The following is a 19,267-nucleotide window of genomic DNA, read 5'->3' on the forward strand; positions in this document are numbered from 1 at the left end:
AATCCTTTTAAACCAACAACCCTACACACTCCTGCTATCGAATAAAATCAAATTTGGCCTAAGAAAACAAGAACCTTCTTTAATTGGACAAATACTAGCCATACCCCCCTTGCGCCCTTGAACGCTTTTGAGCAGCACGCGAATAGTAATATTAGTAAGCGGGGCGGGGCCTAAAAAACAAAAAGGTGTTTCTTTTTTACCGCCAACGGCGCTATTTCTTATTTTATATATATAGTATTTCTAGTACTTTTTCCCCATCTTCGGCTAAACGTTCTCTGCTTCTGACGATTGCGCTTTTAGTTTGGCGCACTATAAATTCGTTTAGTTTGTCCTTAAGTTGCGCTAACTCGGTTAGTAAACGTTCGTCTTCCCCCTTTTCAGCTAAAGTATCTTGCACTTTTTTTACGGTTTTCGAATTCATGTAGGGTTGCTAATCTGTTTCTTTTAGCGTTTGAGGCGTGACGAATTGTTTCCCCCCTAATAACGGCTTTTAGTGTGTCCCACCTTGTGTGTGGATTTGTATCATTTGGGGGATTTTCGCGTTCGAAGTTGGTGACTACTTTAACTATTTTCTCTCTATAGTTGGTATCATCAAGCAGGGATACATCAAACTTCCAGTATCCTCTTCCGCGGGACGGAGGGTTGGTATTAAGTTGTAACGTTATCATACAATGGTCTGACAATATTCCCGGGTCGATATCGGCATTTGTAACATTTAGAGTGAGTTGTTTGTCTAACAAAAAGAAATCAATACGTGAGGCGGCGTATGGATTTTTCTGAAATCTCGAGTATTTCTGCAGATTTGGATTTTTTTGTCGAAATATATCTTGCAAGTTTCCTAGAGTTGTATATTGCTCTAACTTTTTCTTCGCATTCCGGTTAGCATGTTTATCGGTACCCGATTTGTCGAGATTGTCGTTCAATACTAAGTTAAAATCTCCGCCTATAATGACATGGGCATTTGAGAAATTGTTTAGTGATAAAAACAAGTTATCTATAAATTCCGGTTCGTCCCTGTTTGGTCCGTAGACGTTGACAAGGACCAGTTCAATAGCATTAATTGACATTTCAACCATTATGTATCGGCCATCTTGGTCTACTCGAACGTTATTTGTATGTTGCGAAGTTGACTTGTCTAGTAGAATTGCAACGCCTCTACTGTTAGATGTGCCATGTGCCCAAAACGCTTTACCTCCCCATTCCATTTCCCACAACTTAACTTTGTTAACACTGCTATGCGTTTCCTGCAAGAAGGCAATGTTACATTTTTTACTTCGAAAATATTGAAATATCGATTTACGTTTCATTGTGTTGTTTAAACCGCGAACATTTTGCGAAAAGATGTTTAGAGTCATCACTTGTGTTAAAAAAAATTCTCTGTTGATATTCCTATGTTCGATTTACTCCGGGCTAATTTGGCGTGCCGATATCTTTTTACACGTACAATTCTGCATTTACAGATGCTATTTTTACATGCAATCCCCAACGGGGACTTAGGCACAACATTTACTGTTTTACAAGCACACTTAAGAGAGTACCTTTGGCACTGCACGCATTCGAACACGTCTCCATCAAGACGATACTCTGGTTGAAATTCTCGGGCATAGGTCTCATTGTGTTCTTGCAGGCTGGGCACTCGCATACTTCTATTCCCTTTTCGGCCAGGAATACTTCACTGGTGCAGCATTCCAATCCTACAGAATATTCTGAACCACATGACCAGCATGTGAAGGTGGTTGCATTGCCAGGTAATGCTGCTTCTTTTTTGCATTTCTTGCATGTAACCGTGTTTGTTTGTTTGTTCACACAAGCTAATTGATTTGCTTTTCGGCTCCTCCGGGCTTCCTAGACTTCTCTTTTTGCTATTACCTTTAAAAGGAGTACTTGCTTGCAGTTCTCTTTCGTGTTGCTTGAAGTTACCTCCTGTGGAGTTCTCTGGAGCCTCGTCGTCAGTTGCTGCGTGTTTTGCAGCCCTCTTATCAGTTGGGTCTCTGTTATCAGACTTTTTGGTTGTTGCGGCGTTTCAGTGTGGTGTTTGGTTATTTTGTATTTGTGCACCTAAACCTGGGAAATCCTGTTTTCTAGCTGGACAGTTTGCTTGTTTGTGTCCTTTTCCTCCACAATGCTTGCAGGTAAAAATTTGGCCATGATAGGTAACATAAAATTCGAAATTGTCAATTCTAATGTAGCTTGGTATTTTTTACCAAACCAATTTTTTAACCGAGTAGTTCACGCTTTTCAGGAAAGTAAGTAACTCATCTCTTTTTTGGAATTTCTCAGAACGCATAGATAAACAGTTTGGCCTTTTAAAACTTGCCGCTTTCTTATTTACCGCCTGTGCATAACTTGTCTTGTCTGTCATTTTCGCTCCTGCTCGCGCGAGCGTCAGACCTAGAATGATCTTTCAGAAATCATCAAAACGTCAACCGAAGTCGAAAAGATACCATAAGATACCATAGTACAATTGTACGTAACCATAAAAGAAACATCGCAGGGACCTGAAATTTGGTACAAAAAACCACAAGGGTTTCTACACCAACATAACAGAATATTAACCCGATACCACTTCATTAAACCTCTCTTAATCTACGACAAACTTTTGTTTGTGACGTAACAATTACAATTATTACGCAAAAAGTGAACTACACCAAAGCACTAAAGAATTGTGAGAAGCTTAACCATGGACAGTTTGCTTCCTTCAAAGAACGATCCTGTCCGAATGGAGACTCGTTTTCGACATTCCTGCAAGCATGAAGGCAACTATAGGAAGTGTATGTTAACGCAACTTCTTCTTGGCATTCCCGAATTTTGGAGAAGACAACGGGAAATGCAAGTCAACCCAAACCCTTACTTGGTCCGGGCATCTCCATATTAACCCATCTTTGCTTGCCCGAAGGCGTTGTTCCCTCATCAGCGCACCCCAGACACAAGAGTGACTGTTGGCCAATAGCCTGTACTGCCGCACAAATTTATAATTGACATCACTTTAATAAATTCTTCATTGGAAATTCACCACAGTTTACTGGTGATAGAAAAAGATAATTAAATAAAATCGTTTGTAACGTATAACACATACCGTTTTCACTATTGAAACATTTGACAATTTCAGTCAATTTTTGCACAGGCACGCAGCAAACAATGGCATGACGAGGTAAATGAAATGCTGGTGAGTTATTTTTGCTATATTTTGTTATTCTTATGCTTTCCCATTTGGTTTTATTTAAGGATTTGTATGAATGTAAGGGGGCAGAAATTTTGCGAACACTGCAAGGGTTCGTGTGAATTGTAAAACCAGGTATTGTTACGTCACAGTCAAATATTGTGTTATGTTCCATTACTATTTCCTTTCAAGGGAAATAAAACCTACAAGAACATTTGTAAATTATTAAAGATGGCGTTGGCAGATGTAAATCTACGCGAGCTTGCTCGATTAGGGGTTTTGCACCACCGAGGCTACATACATGCCCGCAATGTCATTTACAAATGCGGGAAGTTCAGTGGGAGCGTTGCAGTGATAGACGAATTTGGAGGTGTCCAGTCAGGGTAAGATGTGTTTTAGGATTATAGTACTGTTCTTCCTACGCAATCCGTAAAAGTGTATTTTTAACCTAAACTGTTTTAAAAGGACTGTCGACGAACAAGTTCTATAAGAAAGGGCTCATTTCTTAAAAAGAGCCACCTATCCATTGATCAGGTTATTATCATATGTACTTTTGGACGTTAGAAGTAACTCATGACGTGATCATGAAAGAGGCTTCGATTTCAAATAAAGTGTGCATTGACTGGTGCAACTTTATTCGTGAGGTAACATTGACAGTGGAATTGTGACATGGCCGCTGGCATTTATACTGTGGTATCAACACACAAACAGATTTGTACGGAAGACCTGCTACGGCAACCTAATGTGATTGGAGGGCAGGGCCACATCGTTGCTATAGACGAGAGTCTGGTGGCCAGAAGAAAAGCCAGTTCGAACGCCCAAGCGCGACCTGTCAGGGAGCAATGGGTTTTGGGGTAGATCTGACAACCATGTAAGACTACCATACATTCACCCTTCTTTGCTTTAAATGTTTCTCCCGTCAGGAACTGTTTCATTGAGTTGGTGGCTCAACGCGACCGGGCTACCCTTGAAGAAGTAATTACCAGAAAAATAGCGGCTGGCACCGAAATTTGGTCTGACCAGTGTGCTGCCTACAACAACATATCTCGTATGTTGCAAAAAGAAGACCTCTTGTTCAATGCACTTACACAAAATGATAAATAATCCCAAGTCGTCTGTCTGTTTCAAGTTTTTACGACATATATACTTCGCCTGTCTGTGCAGGCATCATCAGTATCGCTAAAAAACAACATAACAATAACGGAGTTAACCAACAGTAATGCAAATGCATGATGCCTGCACAGACAGGCGAAATATATATGTCGTAAAAACTTGAAACAGACAGACGACTTAGGATTATTTATCATTTTCTGCATTGATCCGTCACTGAGTCTCTGTCAGCCATAAAGTCTACACAGGCGATTCATAGAAATCAAACTCTCACTTAAACAAAGTTTTATTTTGCAGACTTGTCCCTGCAATATGTACATCGCACGGTGAACCACTCGTATTTGTTTGTGGCGTCTGACGGGTTCATACTAATGATATTGAAAGCCTATGGTGCGATTGCAAAAGAAAATTTAAGCGAATGAATGGAGAAATGGAGGGACTTCATTCCTTCGTACATTGATGAGTGGCTTTGGCGGCGAAAAAGGGACAAATCTCTCTACTTCGCTGATTTAATTCGTGCCATCGCATCGAACCCACTTTACGAAGTGTGATTCTAAATCACATTTGTTCTATGGAGCAACATTAAACTCATCCTAACAGAAGGAAACACAAAATACTTAAGCTAGTTTTTTTCCGTCAAACATTTACGTATTACATTGCTTTAGGTGCAAGAAAAAGACGAAATTAAACATAAAGCAGCAGGCAACGGCAATTGACCAACAAGATATGCAGGCAGATAAAAAAAAATGTACTTAAAACAAGTAAAATCGAAGTCAAGCATTTCAAAAAATATATATAGCGATTGGTATGAGATGAAGAGGATTCAGACAGGAGACGTCGCCGATGCAAAACCGAAAATTAGTCACCAAAAATGATTTGCGATGCAAGGTATTTTCAAAATTTAGTGTACAGTTTCGGTCTTTTTGCGTGTATACGAGCGAATTAGGTGTGGGTCTTTGATGGGGTCCCAACTCAAAAGTAAAGGTTGCTACAATCTAAAATTTGATACGCTTTGTCACAAAGGACATGTCTTTCGATCGATGCAAGTTTCGATTAGATTGGTAGTTTGCTTGTGACGTCACAATGTTTCGTAAATCGTCCTTGTTCTAAACGACACTAGGTGTCGCACATTAAAATATATATCTTCAAACTTAACTTTGGTGTAAAGTAGAAGGTTAGACCTTTCTGATGATGCCACAATGGATTCTATTGGACTAGTGGTTTTTGCTCTATGATCCTGATAATTTGTCGTGGTGAAAAGAGTACATGTTGTTTGTTGTGTTTTTTTTCGTAATAACTGCGGTCTACTTTGGCGTGTTTGCTTAAGAAGGCATTTAACAAATCAGTAATAGTCACACAACGCAATGCAGGTGGTGAGACTTTTAAATTTTCATCAAAGAACACTTTTGTTTTGTGGGTGTTGTACCTTACGGAGCACGCTATTGCAGTTCGTTGACGGGCGTAGCGCATATAGAGGAAAACTTCGAAGTCTTGTAAATTTCGTTACGTTATAGGTGATGACGTCATTTTTAGCATGGTAACTCGTAAGGTGTCATTTAACGTTCGTGTGAAGTTTCAGGTTTGTAGTGCTAGAGATAGTTGAGATATTAGGTGTGGTGCTGTACACCAGACCCTTTATATGTAGTCATGGTATGTAACCCAAAATGTGGTAATACATGTGCATGCGATGTTCTGTATTTACATTTGATAAATCTGGCACATTGGTTCTCATCATGCTTACATTCACTTTTATAGGCTACATTGCAATTATATACTTGCATTTTATAAAATATTGAAGTAACAGCTTTAGTGTGAAGTTGTAGATCTAAAGAAATCTGTGACTATGGATCCCATTGGTGATGGGGCTGAAGTAAAAAAGCGGAATATAACAAAAAACAAAAGAAAGAGATTTTTGAAAGACGAAAATGCCCCTAAAAAACCTGTAAATGGTTATGTTTTGTTTATGAATGCAAGGCGCGAAAGTGTGACCAAGCAAAATCAACACTTATGTTTTGCTGATGTCACAAAACTTTTGGGTGAGGAATGGAGTTCAATGAATGAAACACAACGAAGTATATATTTGGCAACAGCTGAAAAAGAAAAAGAAATCTACAAGAAAAAAATGGAAGAATACAAAAAAACTGAAGCTTATAAAAATTTTTTGGAAAGAAAAGGTGATATAAAACAACCAAGCCCGGATAGACCAGAACCCAAATCTAGTGCTGACACCAAAAGCACATTAAAATCATTTGAAGGTGTTGACAAAAAACAAAACAATGAGATTCCTATTTTCACAGAACAGTTTTTAGATTACAACAAAGCCAAGGAAGGTGAACTTCATCAAATAAACAAAGCAAACATGGCCTATGAAAAACAAAATATAGTTCTTGACAAACATGTTTCAAATCTAAAAAATGCTGTCGAAAAACTTGATCAAGAAATAGAAGAACAAAGTAACAAAAACTCTGACCTTGAACATAAATTGTCAAGTTTCCGATTATTATTAATCGAAGCATTCAGTGAAATACGATTACCTTTCAATGGAAAAGTGCCAAATTTTGATAACATTGATAGTTACATAGACGAAACTTGTACAGTGCTTCAAGGCATGGCTTGTGAAAAATCATTTGTTACTGCAGTACAGGATGTTATGACTAAAGTCAATTTTCAAACCATGGACGTATCATGGGAAGAATATGAAAATAAGCCAGATGTTTAATGCTACTTTTTATATTTCAAGTGTAGTGAATTGTCTAATATCACAAAAACCTAGTTTGAATTAATGGAAGTAAGCAAATGGACCGCTGATATATTAAGCGGGGCTCTAGCAGGCCTAACTGTTGATGCAGCTTTATATCCTATTGACACAGTTAAGACCCGGCTTCAGAGTAAACTTGGGCTAAAAAGAAGCGGTGGCTTTCGAAATTTGTATGCTGGAATTGGTCCAGTTATCTTTGGCTCTGCTCCTGGTGCTGCAGTATTTTTTGCAACATATGAAACAATTAAGCGCAAATGCAGATATGACAACTCCTCATACTTTTCTCAAACCATTGTGAATATGTTTGCTGCTAGTCTTGGAGAAATTGCAGCCTGTATTGTACGTGTTCCTGTCGAAGTGATAAAACAAAGAGCACAAGTAGGTTGTGGACAAAGTACGATGCAGATATTTCACCATACTCTTCGAAAGGAAGGGTTTGTTGGCTTATACAGGGGATACACAAGCACAGTTGTAAGAGAAATACCATTTTCACTGATACAGTTTCCTATTTGGGAACTGTTGAAAAAAACAACGCAAAACAATGAAATTTCATCACCTTTTCACAGTGCTTTATGTGGAATGGTTGCAGGTGGTGTGGCAGCAGGTGTGACTACTCCATTGGATGTTGCAAAAACCAGAATTATGTTAGCAACAAATAAAGAATGTGCAGCAAATGGGAGGATATTTTCTGTATTAGCAAACATTTACCACTCTGAAGGAGCTCGTTCCCTTTTTCTTGGGGTAAAACAGAGAGTTATATTCATTTCCATTGGTGGATTTGTATTTCTCGGTTCATTCGATTTGGTCAAGTCCCTCATACCAATAAAACAGTGAACTAATAAACATGTTTTAAAGCTTTGCTTGTCAATAGTTACCCAAAATCGAAACTGAATAAAAAGGCTTCATTTGTAAAAAAGTGTTTATCATGATAGAACTTGCTTAACGGTTGTGTGCACGGATAGTAAATCTATATTTTTTGTAAAAAAAATCACCTATATTTGGTTTTCTTTGGCCAATCCACATTCTGCAATGGCCAGAAAAGCACATACTTTTAAATAAGGTTGCATCTTTTTTGTTGTTTTCACCATAAAATGGTAGCACTAGCCTTTATGACAGGGTCTAATCATCCACATACAAGACTTCCAGAACTTTAGGGATACGAAACAATAAAAACCAAATTCATCAAGCTACAGATGATTTCTCAAGACTGTCAAACTGGTGTATCGCTCAAAGCTTTATTTCAAGTTGAAACATAGAAAATTTTAGTGTGACTGTGCTCGAACAAATTTAAGATCCACTATTCCAAACTATGACCATGTCATTTGTTTATTAGTAGAACTGTTACTTGTAATCAATTCTTTCCATTTCAGAACACAATTTATGGGTCCGCTCATGATTCTGAGAATAAAGAGACTGGCCGAAACGTTTTAAATAAATAAAACATGTCATTGTTTTAAACAGTATGGGCCATTTTCTTTTTTTTCAGATTTTTAATTTTAATTCCCATAAAACATCACATTCATAAGGGCAACAAAAGAGTTTTATTTGACAATGAACTTGCAAACCAGAATTTTAAACGAAGGATATGGGCAGTGGCCAGAAAAGTAAAAACAAGTTATCGGAAGTATATTTTCAGCTAATGATAATTATTCAAGTTGCTGACTTAAAAGAACAGCTGCAAGCTGGACAAAATCTTACACCGCCAAAGCACAAGAACTATTGTTTATAAATCATCATCTTCATCTGGAAGGCTGACCTCCTTAGCTTTATTCAGTTCGTCTTCATACTGTTTCATTAGAGCATTATCAATTTGTATCTCTGGGGGCAAAAGAGCTGGCATTGAAACAAACTCAAGGTTGGGATCCCCAACAAGCTTGCGTGCCATCCACAAAAACGGCTTTTCAAAATTGTAGTTGGATTTTGCTGAAATATCATAGTACTGCAAGTTCTTTTTGCGATGGAAGCTGATGGCTTTTGCCTTAACCTTTCTGTCCTTGATGTCGACCTAAACATACACTTGACAGGTTACATTTTGGGATAGAACTTTTAGTTAAAAAAACATGAACATTGTATTGTTTATCTTAGTTCAAAAAAGTTTTTTTTAATTCTGATAAGCAACATTACTTTACACTTCTTGTTTCTCAACTTGAGGTAAGAAAATATAATATTTGTTTACATAGAACAACTCTCACAACCATGACAAGACAAGGCAGATTCATTGGTACCACCTTGCACACAGGCTGATTCCAGTTGTTTGAATGACATTTTTCGCTTACTCTCACAACCATGCAAGTATTTTGACATAATATATAAATACAGATTATGTGTTCCTTTGATTTCAATCAACTTTTCAATTTAGGTTTTATCAAGGAACTGGTAAACTTTACCTTGTTTCCAACTAAAACAATTGGGATGTTTTCACACACACGGACTAGATCTCTGTGCCAGTTTGGGACATTCTTGTAAGTTACTCTTGAAGTGACATCGAACATGATTATAGCACAGTCTCCCTGCATTGTGAATGTCAATCTTTGTCAACAGTACTCACTAAGCATTTCCATTACCAACATATATCAGGGAATAAATATTTGTGATTCAGTAAAAGACAAATGTAATGGATGTTTGTTATTCATCATGCACTTCACAACTTGTTGGTTTTGGTTTTTCATGATTTTTAGGAAACTTCATAAAAAGTGTCAATGTTTTATTTTAACTTATTTTTTGGCATACTGGAAAACCTAATTTTATACTTTTTACATTAAAAAAATGCCACTTTCTGCTCAAACCTGTATATAATATCCATCCCGCAGACCTCCAAACTTTTCCTGTCCTGCTGTGTCCCATACATTGAAACGTATTTTACCTCGGTTTGTACAAAATTGAATTGGATGCACTTCAACACCCAAGGTAGCCACATACTTTTTCTCAAATTCTCCAGTCAAATGTCTTTTGACAAATGTAGTTTTTCCTAAACAAAATAAACAGTTACTCAACCACTGTAGAATTTTTGCATTAAACAAAAAGACATTCAAGTAATGTACCTACACCACCATCACCAACAAGTACTAGCTTAAAACAAGCAACCTCTTCCTCCTGTTGAGCCATTAGAAACTTTTGCAATGTGTATTAACTATATCTAAATTTTCTGCAAACAATATAGTTTATGAACAGATAAAAAACAAAAGCACAAAATAAGTTTTGCTGTCAGGGATTATAAGAAAAAAAGAAAATATTAAATTTCATATTTTTGGAATGTTGCAACCGATTTTTTTAAATCAGATCTACTTTCAACATTTTTTAAGTGAGTTAACAAACTAACAAGTTTCTTTTCAACATCATTAGCAAGTTTATGTTTGTGATTCAAAAATTCTTGATTCTGTTTTATCTTTCTAATGCACAGACTCAATTCTTCTTTAGTTTTTTCTTGTTCAACAGTAACATTACACTCCTTAGACAAGTTTCTTCCAAATGCCAAAGTTTTTTCAAATTTGTCATGAAAAACAGAATCACCAATTATGAAATTTGGGTGAATAGTTAACACTACTCGACTGAGAAAGTTTGCCAGTATTTCTGAATGCACATCCAGTGATGCGTAGAACTGCTCGACAAATTTTCTGATGCCTATTTGTATGTCTTCATGGGTGGAAAGTTCATCTTCAAAATACTCCTGAAAGTATAGCTTGATTTCTGGTATCAAAGCAATAAAATCTTGAACACACAAATTAAATATCATGTCTGAAAGCTGATCCGCACAGGTTCCAAAGTATTGGATGACATGAATATTTCCATTTGATTGACAAGAAGAGTCGGATGTATTTAAATTGCAGTCCATTAAATTGTCTGAATAAAAAGACAATGCATGTCTGTTACATTAGTACCATATTTGTGAATAAAATAAAGTATATTTAACAACAATATTTTTGGCTGGAAAATGAACTTTAACTAAATATGGAACATATATACATAAAGTGATAATCCAGATATTGAAAGTCCTCATAAAAAAACCCAACAAAATTGGCCAATAATGTTGCATTAGTTACGTACAATAACATTCATGACTGGATATATTTTTTTATCACAGGGATGAATAAGTAGGCTAACACTGTTACTGATATTATGATATATAATAACAAGACATAAAATAATACAAAGAAATATATCAGTGAATTGGTTAAATTAAAACTGTAGCCTATATTAAATTAACAATCATTGAAAAAAACCCTTCATGGTTCATATTGTAGCTTAATTTCTAGAGCTCCAAAGGGAGTAAAAGACGATCAGCGCCAGAATACGATGTTTATTTCACAGAAATATTAATTTCGCCTATTGGCATCTTCAGTTTCTGTCTAAAACAGAATAGCAATAAAAAATTAAAAAATTTTTTAAAAAACCACAACAAAAACAAAAACTCAACAGTAAGTCCACTATCGGGACTGCCAAGACAAAAGCCGAAGCGGTTAAAACGATAAAAAACTGTTTTCTACAACAAGCCGCTGTGGTACCAAGAGAAACAACGAGAGACTGCACTGAAGGTGTTAGTAGCCAAACGCAAAAAAATGGGGCGAGCAAGGGTAGTGACGTAGAACTGCTTTTGTTTTTGTTGTGGTTTTTTAAAAAAATTTTTTATTTTTTATTGCTATTCTGTTTTAGACAGAAACTGAAGATGCCAATAGGCGAAATTAATATTTCTGTGAAATAAACATCGTATTCTGGCGCTGATCGTCTTTTACTCCCTTTGGAGCTCTAGGAATTATATTGATTCGTAAAGACAGATCCGTCGGTCACCGACTTGCAAAGGTTGATTCCTGTAGTCAATTTTTTGACGTTTTCTCTATTGTAGCTTAAATTAGATAAGCTATAATATGAGCCAGATTGGAAAGTTTGTAGGATGCATGGAGGTTTTTTTTGTGCAGTAAGAATTTTTAACATTTATAATCAACTTAGGTTTTTGAGACAGACCTAAACTAAAATCACTTTCCACATAGGCCTACATGTTTTCTTTTATTAGTTTTACCACCAACTTACAGGAAATGGCTTATTCTGCTACCATTTACTGTTAACAACCTCTTAAGAAGAATGAGAACAAATTGAAATCAACACATGACAACACTATAAAGGCATATTGTTTTATGTTGCATAACTTATATTTTAAAGCATACAAAGATACAACTAGCAACGAAATGTATAACTTTACAGCAATTCTACCTTTAAAAAATCCCCCTTAGTAAAAAAACATGACTTAAAATCATTCTACTTAGTGTAACAATATGTTAAAAATAAATTAGTATCCCCAGGTCACGGTTCTTTATAACTCAGTTTAACACGAAATTGTTTGCACAGTCTCCGTGAGCCAAACCACTAACCTCCAGTTTAACGCGAAAACGTTGTTGTACCAAACACGACCACAACAATAATTGTGATAACCTGTATTCAAAAAAGATTTTTGCATTAAAAATAACATCCACGCTCACCCCTTCTTGCGAAATAGTTGGTCACGTGGTAAGTTGTACTGGATTTCTTTTCTTCCCGCCAATTATTGCACAAAGGGGGGAGGATACATGTTACCTGTACTTTATATTGTGGTAATGTCTAAAGTTAAATTATGTCTTAAGTAAGTGTAAATCAGGCCGTTTTTGTTTGGTGAGAAATGTTTTAATTATAAACCTTTTTGGCGGTACATAAAAAAATATTTTTCGATCTCGATAATCGACCTATCGGGGACGTACGAAGGTTATTTTTATAAATTTATTCTTTCGGTTTAGCGGTTAAGCGATGAAGTTACGATTAAATGTGATGGAGTTTGATTTTATCCTGTCCTGCTAAATGGATGAGTCAAGAAGTTGGACAACAACAAAAAATATCAGTGATATTAGTTTGGACTTTTGGGGGCTTAAACGAGTTAAAAACCCCGCTTGAGTCTAGATTATATACTTACTATTGAAACAAACGCTTTTGAGAAAATCAAATTGTGGTTAATGACAGGCCTCTCACCCAAAATTTTTTAGTAGGTGGCGCTATTTTTTCCGGAAATTTTTGAACTTTAACACGACCGGAATATGGCGGGTGATTGGCAGCATTGTTCAAGCGCCCGACCCATATATCAAGTAAAAACCTGATCGGGATTCGTTCCCAGGATGTCCTGGGTTCAAATCCTGGTGTGGTAAATAAAAACACGACCGGGACATGCAACAGAAAAAAGGTGTTTGAAATGTTAGCCTGTTTTTTTATCTCCGCGTTAATTTGACGCCATTGCCTTACAGCATTGTAAGAATGACAAATGCCTCGCAACTTCATTTGAATGAAAGGCCATTGGTTATGGAAGGGGTTGGCCAGCAAAATCATCCGGCCTGCCACATCTTTACAAATTGCAGTAACGAAATGATTAGCCGAGTTTCAAGTGTTACCAAAACTCATCATTTTAGGCAATAAACAACTTTCTACTATATGCAGTGGGTTCCCAACCTTTTTTGTTACATTCCTCCCTTTGCCCATTTTGGAACTATTCATTCCTTCCCATATTACTAAAAACTTAATCTTTACTAAATATTGTGCACCTATCTGAAGAAGATATTTAGTGCGGTAACATTTTCAATGTAAAAAAATTTAAAGTTTTCATGAAATTCCTCCCCTGAACTCGTGAAATTCCTCCCTAGGGAGGAATTCCTCCCCGGTTGGGAACCACTGTACTATTGCATTAAAGTGGCTGATTTTTTATTGCTATTGTTATAGTCAAATCACGCCAATCATATGCAAGTCATAGTGGCCCGATTCATCAAACCATAGAATACTAAAACAGTGTTTAACATTACAAAACTCGCAAATAGCGCCCTCTAGTAAAATATTTCGTGATAGACCTGTTATTAACTGAATGTTGTTGGCTTGTTGCTGCCCTGAGGTTGTGAATTGTGAATTTTGTTAATTGTGAACGCATAATAGTTGCCCATAATGATCCCATTTTGGTTTATCTTCGCCTGCAAAGATGTTCACTGCGCGTGGTTACATCATAATATTGCACAAAACTTTTTGGAATTGTGTTAGATCAGCAGCTAGTATAAAGTTCAACTATGTTGATGTATTGAAGTATGAGTCCGCATGTAACGACGAGTGGAAAAATCCCATATGTTACCACACATGTAACCACTAGTAATTAATACCCTGAGAAAGTCTGTCATTTATGTTAAAGTAGCCTAATTTATCAATAATATACCACATGAAGGAAGCACATCAAGATATTTCCAAATTTCATAAAACACCCTCTTTACTTACAGGGGAATTTAAACTTGTATTGCATTTATTTTTCTTAAAAAGGTTTTTCCTGCAGGATGTTTAAAATTAATGTGATGCCTTGTAACACACCTTGAATTCCATACTTAGTAAATCATATTTTGTAGTCACACAGGAATTGTTAAAACTGTATATTTGTTTTGAGCCTTGTAGGCATTTATTTAATGATAGTGCTAATTTAAACAGGACTATGGCAAGAGAGTATGATCATTTGTTTAAATTATTAATAATTGGTGATAGTGGTGAGTTTTCCTTCCTTTTCTTGTGAAATAAAATTACAAACCTACATAATTTTCAGGTGTTGGGAAAAGCAGTCTTCTTTTACGGTTTGCTGACAACACATTTTCTGGTATGTTAAATATAATTATTGATTGATAATATTCACACCTGTTTTGTGTTTGCTTAAGCAAGATAGAGAGAGCAATAACTTTATCAATCAATCATTGTTGCTGGTAACATGTTTTGTGATCGGACTTTTTTGGGTTTGCTTTGTTTCTTCAGCAAATAAAGTTAAAATCTGCAGATTTTTTCTCTAGTTTTTGTGGTGACATGTTATGTTTATGTTGCTTGTTAAAGTTTAGTTTCACAACCACTTCATTCATTGTTTTAAACTCTCCAATCTTGTTACATGGTGTTTATATATTGTAGCAAATGCGTTTTGTGGAAGTAACAGTCACAAAATATGTCTACAAATTTTAAGTCAGCTAGTAAATTAACAAATCTTTAAGTTCCTTTAATTTTTGCGAACAAAGTTTGGTTTGATATAATTTTTATATGTTTTGAATAAAAATGCACTATGGCAGTATAATTATATACATTTGCCCAAGCAAAAGTGCATTGTATTACAATGTTTTAGGCTGTTATGATGAGCACAAAATTATGTTTTTGTTTAGGAAGCTACATTACTACCATTGGTGTTGATTTTAAAATAAGGACAGTTGAAATCAATGGTGAAAAAGTTAAGCTTCAGATCTGGGATACAGCTGGCCAAGAGAGGTTTCGAACAATAACTTCTACGTGAGCTTGATTGTGAACTGTTTAAAACCTTACAAACACTGAATTGTATTTTTACTTAACTTTTAGGTATTATCGTGGAACACATGGTGTAATTGTAGTGTATGATGTTCAAAGTGCAGAATCATTTGTAAATGTCAAAAGATGGCTTCATGAAATTGAACAGAACTGTGATACAGTGAATCGGATTTTAGGTTTGTTGACACTTTTTTAGAAAAGAAAACCAAAAGGCTTTGTACACTTGTTGTCCCTTCTTTGTAAAAGAACCTTTATTTTAGCAAGGGCAATGTTTTCCTACCTGAACTGTGTGCACAAATTGACATCATTTAAAAAAATAGGAGACACAGATAAATTTAAAAACATACATGTATTGGGTGGTAATCCACTCGCTAAAAACCTTTTCGAAAACTATTCCCAAATTTCATAAAACAGGTAGAAAATTAATTTTTTGGGGGGAGGGGGGGCACATTTTTTATGAGAGTGCAAACCGGTTAGATTTGATTTTTCTTAATTAGTATTTCACAAGGAACATAATATTTTGAATTATGGAAGACCTTCTGTTTGAAATATAAGGTAACATTAGAGGCAACCACAGTTTAGTTTCTATAGTGGTGTCTACTAATTACGCTTTTGTTTTAATTGTGCAATAATTACCCTAACTGACTATATTTTTAAAAGGATCATAAAATATTATTTATTTGTGTTGCATAATCACACTTTAGACCGGTCACATGCTTTGTGGCTGTTTAACTTCAAGAAAGTTAAAGACACATTGTGTGTCTAAATAGCGTTATGTATGTGAACCTAGATATGGATAGGTTCGTGTTAATGCTAATTTTCTACAGTTGGAAACAAGGATGATTCAGTTGAAAACAAAGTTGTGGAAACTGCAGATGCACTAAAGTTTGCCGGCCAACTCAACATAACCTTGTTTGAAACAAGTGCCAAAGAGAACAAAAATGTTGAAGAGGTAGATTTAAACCAGTGCTTAAAAATTTACTACCTTACTATGGCTGAAAAATATACTTTGGCATTACTACATACATGCACTGTGTATGCCATGTTCTGCTTATCTTATCTGTAGTTCAGCAAATAAGAGTGTAGCGTTAAAAATATGGTAAACAAACTCACTTGTGATGTAGTTCATCTTTTCATAAAATATATTTTTTGCGGAAACCTCACCAAATCATGATATAGAGCAGGGTTCTTCAACTTTTTTACAAAATCACTCCTTATTTAAAGTTTTGTAAGAAAATCGCCCTAATCATTTTGTGTTCATAAGGATCTTTATAAAAATATGTTGAAAAGAACAGAAATCACGAAAAAAATTAACAAGCAAATACATTTTTCAAATTAATGTGACCCTTGTGCCTGGTGTTTTTCCGCGATATTTTTGAAGGCTGGCTGCAAGCTAGTCAACTTCAGTCATGTCCAGTCTATTCCAATATTTATTCCGTATGTGAAGAACTTCACTGAAACTTTGCTCGACAATATATGTCATGAGAAACCACTAGTTGTGGGAAACAATCACTGTATTTCATCCAAAATTCTGCCAAAAAAAAGGAGAACTTCCTGCTCAAGCAAGTCTTTAAATGGTGCGTTCATGAACAGCCTCAAATTTTTCAACATATACCAGCAAGTTGTTACATCTTCCGAAATCATCACAAGTCGAGGAAAGTATTTTAAATTCCCTCTGTTCAGCATCTGCTGGTAAAATGTTCCAGTTTGTTAATCAAGCCACGGATAACTGTTTTGCAGTAAACCAGGGTTATATTTTTACCCTGAAGTTTAGTCATTGTGGTGTTAATTTTCTCATAAAAATCTGCAAGGTTACTGGCGTCACATCTGGATGAAATTACTTTTTTTAGAGCAGATTCTTCAGCGAGAAAATCCACAATACTTTTGTGAAGTTCATTGTAATGCGAAAGTTAGTTTCCTTTTGACAGCCATTGAACTGCAAATTCGCAGCATTTCACTAAGTTGTTCGCCCATTGCATCGACTCAACGTTTAACAGTGGTGTCACACAGTGGAATGGTTTTAAGGATCTCACACCAATAACTGTTGAATTCTGCACAAATGATCCTTCAATCTTGAGGGCTTTGTTGTCTCATTCGAAAGAGTTTTATGGATATAAGACACATAGGAAGTTGTATGTTTGATGGAGATGACCATAACACTAATGCCGTGTACCACAATTCAACTACAGTGAATCAACAATTATGTTTTTACATTGTGACAATAAAAAGATAATAACCATAGAAGTAGGCTATGTAGAGGTAACCTGTGTTTAATTCCACAACAGCAAAATTATCACAACTTAAGGATGAGAATTTAATGTACAGCAGATTTTCATGCAACAATCGCCCCCCAAATGTACAAAAACCTGAAATCACCCCTGGGTAAATAAATAGCCCTTGTTGAAGAACCCTTGTATAAGTATACTATGACAAAACCCTTGAAATATTGTCCAACTAAATGCACACATTTTCATAACAGCAGTAGTGCATTGATATTGTCGTCACAAATGAGGTTGACCTTGTTTACCGGGTGTGAAAATGGAAGTTGGTAAGTGGTTACGCAGCAGGGTCCCCAAAATGAATAATATGCAAAATTGTTTGTGTGTTTATATGTTGTAAATGCTAAAGCAACTATCCAGTACATTCAAGTGAACCATGTGTCTATCCTTTTTTAGTAAAGGGCCACATGACAAAGAATTTATGTTCTTGTTTTCACCACATGTTAGTGGTATACATGCACATTTTTGTATATTGCCAGACATGCCACCATTGATTATTTTACCTGAAAATAAAATTGTTGATTCCAATTATATTGGATGTACAATGACTAAAAGCAAATTCACTATTGCACAAAAAATGCAGGGCCAACTACTACCTTTGTTTGAAAGAACTACTGTGGCTGCAGGCTGTTAACAAACGTTACATGATGCCCAAGCAACTGTGTCACAAATAAAAAAAGGGGATTGTTGTTTCACTTTTTTGACCGCCATTCTACGTTACAATCTTAAAAAACTGTTTATCTTTTAATGCTTGTTTTCAGATGTTCACGGAAATAACTCGTCAAGTGCTAACAACAAAGAAAAATTCCCAAAACCAAACTGGCCAAGCTGCTGCCAATAATACAATAAAAGTAAAGAATGATGGGGGGCGTAAAAAGAAAGGAGGATGTTGCTGATTGTTATTTATTCATATTATTATGTGTTGGTTCAAATCAGGCAATTTGCAGTACCCTTGAACAATGAAGCAGAAAGCTTTTTGCCAAGGGGTTGGTTTACACACATTTTAATGATGTTGTCAATTATTATGTCATTTTTTATATTAACTCTCATTTATTTGTAACTTGTGCCACAAATCATTTGAAACATATAGTATTGGCTCTAAAAATTTACCGGAGCCAAAATGTAACTTCCTAAAATAACAAATTACTTTTTAGATAGCTAAAAATTTTGAATTAAATAAAAATAACAATTTTCCTTTTTTGGCAACCACTTGCTCGTGTTTATTTTTTGGTAATTGAGATTTTTATTTCTCTTGTGTTTTAACTTCTATTGTGTTGGTTTCACTATTTTAAGATCTGAACAAAGGCACTGTTTAAAATGGTGCTTAAACAGTCTTGGCACAATTTTTCAGCCATAAATTAAAAAACATTTGTAATTATAGCTCTTGAGTAAGTTAAAATTTCCATGTGGCAATACTGTTTCTTGAAACATGTTTACCTACAAAAGTTTTTCTCGGCTTTTTGGTGTTTTTGTTAAATGGATTGTTATTGTGCACTTAACTGCTCTGAGATAAGATTTGTCCACTTATAAATCATTACCATTTCAAGAACAAAACAACATTGATTATTTATTGACCTGGTGGAAGCCTTGACTTTCGAAAAATATACATAATAAACATAACCAACAGAGTTTTGTGAAAACAAA

General features: G+C 35.6%; 5 protein-coding genes across 6 annotated transcripts; 3 read left to right on the forward strand and 2 right to left on the reverse strand.

Moving 5' to 3' along the window:
• The first annotated feature begins 6,029 nt into the window (after positions 1-6,029).
• On the forward strand, positions 6,030-6,989 carry LOC145904035 (high mobility group protein 20A-like). Its single transcript, XM_082992255.1, has one exon. The coding sequence runs from the start codon at positions 6,114-6,116 to the stop codon at positions 6,987-6,989; it is 876 nt and encodes a 291-aa protein (XP_082848381.1). The 5' UTR covers positions 6,030-6,113.
• A 63-nt stretch (positions 6,990-7,052) lies between these two features.
• On the forward strand, positions 7,053-8,416 carry LOC145904037 (mitochondrial S-adenosylmethionine carrier protein-like). The gene has a single exon (XM_082992256.1). The coding sequence runs from the start codon at positions 7,053-7,055 to the stop codon at positions 7,860-7,862; it is 810 nt and encodes a 269-aa protein (XP_082848382.1). The 3' UTR covers positions 7,863-8,416.
• A 134-nt stretch (positions 8,417-8,550) lies between these two features.
• Positions 8,551-10,271, reverse strand: LOC145904038 (GTP-binding nuclear protein Ran-like). Its single transcript, XM_082992257.1, has 4 exons — positions 10,070-10,271; positions 9,815-9,996; positions 9,416-9,538; positions 8,551-9,033 (listed from the first exon to the last, which is right to left on the reverse strand). The coding sequence occupies exons 1-4, from the start codon at positions 10,131-10,133 to the stop codon at positions 8,752-8,754; spliced, it is 651 nt and encodes a 216-aa protein (XP_082848383.1). The 5' UTR covers positions 10,134-10,271; the 3' UTR covers positions 8,551-8,751.
• Positions 10,116-12,709, reverse strand: LOC145904041 (uncharacterized). Of its 2 annotated transcripts, none has more exons than XM_082992262.1 (2): positions 12,392-12,707; positions 10,116-10,868 (listed from the first exon to the last, which is right to left on the reverse strand). In XM_082992262.1, exon 2 carries the CDS (start codon positions 10,858-10,860, stop codon positions 10,261-10,263), a length of 600 nt encoding a protein of 199 aa, XP_082848388.1. In that variant the 5' UTR covers positions 10,861-10,868; positions 12,392-12,707; the 3' UTR covers positions 10,116-10,260. The 2 variants fall into 2 exon arrangements, with proteins under 2 accessions (XP_082848388.1, XP_082848389.1); XM_082992263.1 differs by having other exon boundaries at positions 10,261-10,868; positions 12,500-12,709.
• Positions 12,710-13,932: 1,223 nt separating this feature from the next.
• LOC145904040 (ras-related protein Rab-35-like) lies at positions 13,933-19,224 on the forward strand. The gene is made up of 6 exons (XM_082992261.1): positions 13,933-14,554; positions 14,611-14,661; positions 15,206-15,329; positions 15,396-15,520; positions 16,172-16,296; positions 18,385-19,224. The coding sequence occupies exons 1-6, from the start codon at positions 14,503-14,505 to the stop codon at positions 18,517-18,519; spliced, it is 612 nt and encodes a 203-aa protein (XP_082848387.1). The 5' UTR covers positions 13,933-14,502; the 3' UTR covers positions 18,520-19,224.
• The last annotated feature ends 43 nt before the right edge of the window (positions 19,225-19,267 follow it).

This window comes from Ascidia mentula, chromosome 5, assembly GCF_947561715.1.
Source record: "Ascidia mentula chromosome 5, kaAscMent1.1, whole genome shotgun sequence".
NCBI lineage: Eukaryota > Metazoa > Chordata > Ascidiacea > Phlebobranchia > Ascidiidae > Ascidia > Ascidia mentula.